Below are 6,447 nucleotides of genomic sequence, written 5' to 3' on the forward strand. Positions count from 1 at the left end.
ATCTGGTGTCACCGACATGCTCGCATTTTCACTTCTCTTTCCTCATTTCGGTATTTCCTGTCCACCTTCCCTGTTACTACGCACTGACTGACCTTCGAACCCGCTACGTAAAAGAACACACAGACCACGAGTTTTACCACAATGAATGCCTTTATTATTCAAGACACTGTTATCACACAGGTATACAAGAAAGGTCTCGCGATAACAAAATAAATCAAAGTCTGTATCAGGAGGACAGAATATTTAGAGTGGTAACATGGAATGTACTTGTTTCCATTTTTTTTAAACAATCCTTTCAAATAAATAGTCTCTATATAGTCTTTGTTGCTAGTGTTTTTATCAATATATTCTCTTTGTTAAGTCAAAATTGCAGGAATGAAGAGGAGAAGAAAACAAAGACAGTGACAAAAATAAAAAATACTAACCCCTTTGCAGTCTTTTGCTTAGAGGCAAAAAAGTACAGGAGAGAACAACTGTTGGAAAAAAGGCAAATCCCTTTTTCTAGACCTAAATAATCTTGTCCACCGAAAAGTATAAATCCAAGTGCCTGATTGACACACAACCCATATTTGTTACAAGGGCCTTAAGAGACACCAATATAAACACAAATGTCCTTATCATATGCTTAACTTGTCAGTTGCTACAAGGCTGCTGACCTAGCCAGCCAAGGTCAGCTTGTTCAGTCAACTTTCCCCACTAATATTGTGCTGTGCTGTTGGGGATCGACAGTTCAAACTTTTTTAAAAAAACAAACAAAAAAAATGGACATATCACAGGTAAAGCACCACGACAGGCTCCTAGCTAACTACTGCTTCAATATTCTCTGCCTCCATGGGTCTCTCTCGGAGAGAACTTGACAATAACCAAACATCTGTACCAGAGGAGGAGACGGGAAGGAGAGTCCTAGGATGCTACAGGAGTCCCTGTGTTTATGGAGAGACCTCTGTCTCAGACAACATTTCTCCTACCATGTTTTACAAAGAAAAGTAGCAATCTCAGAAAAGTGCAAGGAAGGGCACAGGTCGCCCTGTTCCTCCGGCAGGTAAGTGAGAGCGCAGGACAACGCAGACTCTCCCCTGACCTAGAGGTGTCTGAGGTTTCCACCAGGCAGACCCTCATGTTGGCATAAGGGTAATGCACCTTGGGGTAGCAGGGTTTCAGCTCAGTGAACTCTTCCCATGCTAAAAATGTAGACCAGGTTGGCTCCAATGCAGCCTCAGTCAGTACTGTGATCCTCCAGCTGGGAGATTATTGTGATCAGGTTCTGGAGGCCAAAGATGAACCCACTGTCCTGTCCTTCATGTACTACACTGTCTTCTCCATAGTGCCGACAGGTGGTGTGAGCAAAGTCAATCATGCGCACATCCACCGCCGGGTTGCTGGCCTCTCCTGTGCCGTGGGATGAGCGACTGCTGCCGCTGTTGCTGCTCCCTCCGGCCACACCGGCGCTCCCACCAGCCGAGGAGGAACGAGGGAAACCATAAGCCCCTCCCTCCTCTTCTTCCTCCTCCTCGTCGTCTTCATCAGATGGCTCGTCCTCATCACCTTCTTCCCCGCCTCGATGTCTAGGTCTAGTGGGAGTCCGGGGTGGATCTCCATCATAGATGATGAGCAGGGAGCTAGAGTAGAAGCGGTACGACTCGCAGGCCTCCAGAGCAGCCTGCATTTCCCGGAGTCTGCGCAACACCGGAGACAGCAGCTCATGACGCAGGCGGCGCCCATCGTGGAAGAACTGGTAGATGGCCTCCTTGAAGCCTGCTAGCGTCAGCTTACGCCCATGGTACTTATTCATGAACATCAGCTGGCCAGAGTCTGACTGGTACACCTGCAGGTGTCACACAACAACATTAGCACTACGGTTCCGCATTTGAGAGAAGAATCACAACGCTAAGCTGGGTCTCATCTATAACTTTACCTGCATGCCACAAAGTCGCACTCCAATAGATGCAGATGTGCTCTGCTGACACTTGCGAATCTGATTGGCTTTCTTCTCCTCTGATGCATCGTCTCCATGTTGACGAGTTCCCATCTTCAAGTCTAAGACACATGGTACTGTATAGCGCCATGTCAGATTTTCTAAAAGGATAAATTCTGTGGAAGAGGGTCAAGGATCATACAACAACAAAAAAGGCACAAACAAAACAGAGTGTTCATGCTAATATTAATAACCAAGACCAATACCTCCACCGCTGTGCATTTCATTGCGGACAGTAATCTAGTAAGCATTTTTTTTTGAAAGGATACTGTATTGGTTACGGTGCTTTGCATTGTCCTTCATCCTCTGCAAGTGCTGTTGGTGACATTTCAGACTCCAGGGGTTGTGTTTGATCTGTGGCACCACATTTCCTTTCTCCAGGCTGAAGTAGAGAACCTCCGCCTGCTGCTGCTGCACCTCATCGCGATTATAACTGCAAAGATAAAACAGATAATGTAAGCTCTGGTGTCAGGGAAATTCAAACTAATCTGTCTTTTAATTCAAGAGTCTTGTAGTCAATAAAAGGATGCAGCCGCTAAGGCAAGTCTCCTCACCTCATGATCTTGTCTTCTTTCCGACTGTGTCGAGCTCTTTCTTTGCTATAGTTGTCGTTCTCCTGCAGCAAAGTGGACTGTTTTTTGTTGCTCCACTTCAGCATCTTGCTCTTGGGCTCGCAGTCTGCCGAGGGGTCTTTGTTTTCCAGGTCCCCCGACTCGCTGTGGAGGGGGTAGGCGATGAGACACAAGTTCCCCTCCTCGTCTTCCTCAAAACTGACCGACACAACACCTGAGAGAGGGGGAGAGAGTGTTTTAACTGGCTGATAACCAAACATGCCCAGCAACAACATTTACATACAGACACTGACGCACTGACATCGGCATGTCCCCACGGTCTATGTCCCACACAGACGACAAAATATCACACGAGGCGGTAATGTTTCAAATGCAATGAGTGATTTATTAAGCACATTTCATACATTCTGATGTTTGGATGATACAGAAAACATGGTTTAAAAAAAAAAAAAAACACTTTGTCCATATATACACACTCATATACAATGAACGCATGCAGAGTCACTATACAGATATTCAGCATTAAGTCCATCTGCAAAGGTCAAAATTCAGATCCTTAAATGAAATAAACCGAGCAGCGTTATCTTTGAAAATACACACGGAGTTCATAAATGAATAGCAATTTGACTAATTTTAACGATGAAAGAAACAGAGCGGTTATGTTAGTGTTGTGAGCCACTAACAGGCGCCCAACTAGACCCCCTCCCCAAGCCCCATCTCCTAATAAAACTCCATACAAGGACCGGTGTATTGCACGTCTCTGTGCAGCGTGTGTGTGTGTGTGGGGGGGGGGGTGTCGCACTGAGAATAAACAGCTGCAGCAGCTGATACAAGCAAAGCCACAGACAGGAAGGAGGGATGTGGTCGAAACCGATCGATGGCATCACAGATATGGACGTGATGCCACAGTCTTTTGATTACATACAACTCGAGTAGTAGAGTACTGCATTTCAAAACAGCCTCGGGGCGATATACATTTACTCTGGTGACTAAACAGATCCAGCGTCTCAAGAGACAGCGGCGGCTGTGTTGTGAAGGGCAGGCCCGAGGGTGCAGCATCCATATTACCTCTGCAGCCCAGGCCCGGCTGATGTCATGTGCACTGACATCATCGTCGTCATCCCACTGAAGCCACGCCCTTGGAAATTTGTCCTATGGCCTATGCCGTTGGGCCGGAGTCGCAGTGTCATCACACCACCGTACATGTGTGGGAACTTATGAGTCACACTGACTTAAGCAGGGCTCATAAATGAGTGATAGAGGGTACGTGAATTGAGATCTTCTATAACACAATAGCGCAAACTGACTACGACATATTAGGATCTGGCTGAGCAGTAGTTCAGTATCTAGTGCTATTATTTAATTGGGTTCATTCAGGTCCATATGTTAACATTATACTATAGTATGTATCCTCCAAATTAAAGCTTAGAGGTCCTTCCCTAACCTGTCTATATCTCTTAACCCTTTATCTATACCTCCCTGATATAATATTTCCAGTATTTTATTCTAAAAAAGAACATCCAAACTCTCACTACTGAGTGAACGACTAGGAAGTGCCAGTGGCGAGGAGCATTTGAAGGCCCCGGATGTCTACAATCTGCTCGCCTAATCACACTCCTTGCATCCAGGGTCGTTTAATAGTCCCACGCTGCATTACTGAGGAGTCAGATAACACACGTGGGCCTTATCTCCGTCAAAAGGCCACATGAAGACGTCTCGATAGCCGTGTCCACGCGTCATTGTCTGCGGTGGAGAGCGTGAGAGTCTGAGGGCCTGGACGCAACCGGGGGACATAGCTTTCAAATTAGAAGTGTGCAGGGGGAAATGTGCCTCGGTGGGCAGTAATGGACCTGAAACCAGACCTGGGAATCTCCTCAAGTGACTTCTGAATGACTCCCCAGGTGATCTGTGCTAGATATTTTTGATCCCTGTGCTGCTCATCTTGAAACCGTAGCTGCCTTAAAAGCCAGGCAGTGCACTTAAGAGACCTGCTCACTGCTCATTTGTCTGGCAGGTAGTCAATCCCTTAGGCTGGACGCTACTTGAAACCCCCTCTTGAACATGAGGGTCCCATCCAGAAACCGGGATGTATTGTCTGCCAACAGCTCTAACGTGACTGCCACTGTGCACAAATCATTACGGGTTCCAAAATAGGAACGCATTTAACGACCAGTACATCACAGAGCTGCTGTGAACGCTATGTTCTTTAAGCCATTAATATATGACCATAACACTTTATAATCTGAATACTTCTTGCAGTGGAATAGTTAATGCAAGACAGGCTGACACATTGCATGCAATTGGTCTGTTTTGACAGCTTGATGTGTCCTCCAGATTTAGGATGTCTTACCTTTATATTGAGGGGTGAACTTCCTCATCTCTGCAGGGAGGCTCTTGTAGAACTGGTGCTCTCTGGGGATGAGGGGCTTGCAAATAGTTTGTTCCCCAAATCGTAGCACGCAGGAGTGGCCTCCCACCTGGTGCACGAAGGGCTCAAGCATCACACCTTTTCCGGGATAAGGAGTCCCATCCGCCTGCATGAGGGCTTCCAGAGCGGGACTCATCCTCACTCCGCATCGGACAGCTGAGCTGGGGGGACCCACGTCGCACGGGAGGCAAGAGGCTCGGCCGCTCGTTTGGCTCCCTATCCTCTGGCTGTTCCCTGTTGGCTCGCAGGGGGCGCTGTTGCTCGCCTGCTTGACCGAAGCAGTGAAAAACAAAGGGCTGAACAGGAAACGCAGAGCCAGCTACAAAAACCCCCTAATCCGTCTCCTTTCTTAACCAGGGGACAGAAAAAAATTATAAAGCTCCTCCGTTGATTTGTATATTCTCCAGGTTTGTGTGTTTAATAATACACATATGCAGCTATGAAAGCTGCTAAAGACAAAAAACACCGTACGTTGTCCGTCTCTTTCGTTCTCTAGCTGTTGCCGAAACTGACGACTGATCTGATCGTCCAGCCAGAAAAACAGCAGAAGCGGAGGGCAGGCCCCGCCTCCGCTCCGGAACCAGCCAATCAGAGAGCCGCGGCTGTCGCTGGGAGGAGACAAGGCACCGAGGAGAGGATCAAGCAGATCAGGCAAACAAAGAGGAAGGAGAGAAAACAGGGGGGAGGGGAGAACAGGAAAAATACTCGACACAAAAACACAACATTGAAGGCTTTTTGTTATTACTGTTAATATTTTTAATGTGCTTGCACGTTTCCTCGTTCTTGTTACTTTGGAGAAAGGCTGCAGTTCCTGTCTTGTTCTTGTGGCATCAGCTGTCCTTGGAGGCAAACTAAAGTAGAGCATTTAAAGGGAAGGCAAGGAGGAAACTGAAATAGTTCACATACGGTTTCTCTTTCATTTTACGCAGTGAATTTAGGTTTTCACATCTCTGGTGTGTTGCGGTGGAATATGAAACAGAAGTAATGGACGTCAAATGTAGCTTTTGCTTTTCCCTCGATGAAGATGAAGAATAACACCAGAGGACAGGAAATAACTCAGAGACGAACGCTGTGTTCACATCACAGAGATCAGAGATGGGGGAAGAGTCCCCTACCATGTTTACGACTTATGTGTACATGTCATCAGATAACCCAGACAGAGGCGGCCACGTGAGGGTTGAATCTGCATTGCCAAAACAAATCCCTCCGTCATACCGTGTTAAAATATGAACACTGTTTACAAGTTGGATGGTGGGACAGGCAACGTAAGGGCAAGTTCAGAACAAAAATAGGGCTGCATATATGGAGAGAACATAAAGCTCCGCTAGTGTCACCGTGTTGCATCAGGTACAAGTTACCACCATCAGTTAGTCCACTAATGAGAAGAAGCTGTTTATAAAAACGGACAAATGCTCTGTGACAAGCTTTCTTACGGAGCGTGTTTGAGGCCAAGTGTGGTGGCTTCGACTGCT

The 6,447-nt window shown here is 46.8% G+C and overlaps 1 protein-coding gene across 1 annotated transcript; it reads right to left on the reverse strand.

Moving 5' to 3' along the window:
* Positions 1–83: 83 nt before the first annotated feature.
* On the reverse strand, positions 84–5,599 carry LOC311486416 (inositol hexakisphosphate kinase 2-like). The gene is made up of 5 exons (XM_084542260.1): positions 4,898–5,599; positions 2,530–2,761; positions 2,245–2,408; positions 1,916–2,091; positions 84–1,825 (listed from the first exon to the last, which is right to left on the reverse strand). Exons 1-5 carry the CDS (start codon positions 5,109–5,111, stop codon positions 1,217–1,219), a joined length of 1,395 nt encoding a protein of 464 aa, XP_084398386.1. The 5' UTR covers positions 5,112–5,599; the 3' UTR covers positions 84–1,216.
* Between the last annotated feature and the right edge of the window lie 848 nt (positions 5,600–6,447).

The sequence above is a fragment of the Chelon labrosus genome (genome assembly GCF_963514085.1).
Source record: "Chelon labrosus genome assembly, chromosome: 4".
Lineage (NCBI taxonomy): Eukaryota > Metazoa > Chordata > Actinopteri > Mugiliformes > Mugilidae > Chelon > Chelon labrosus.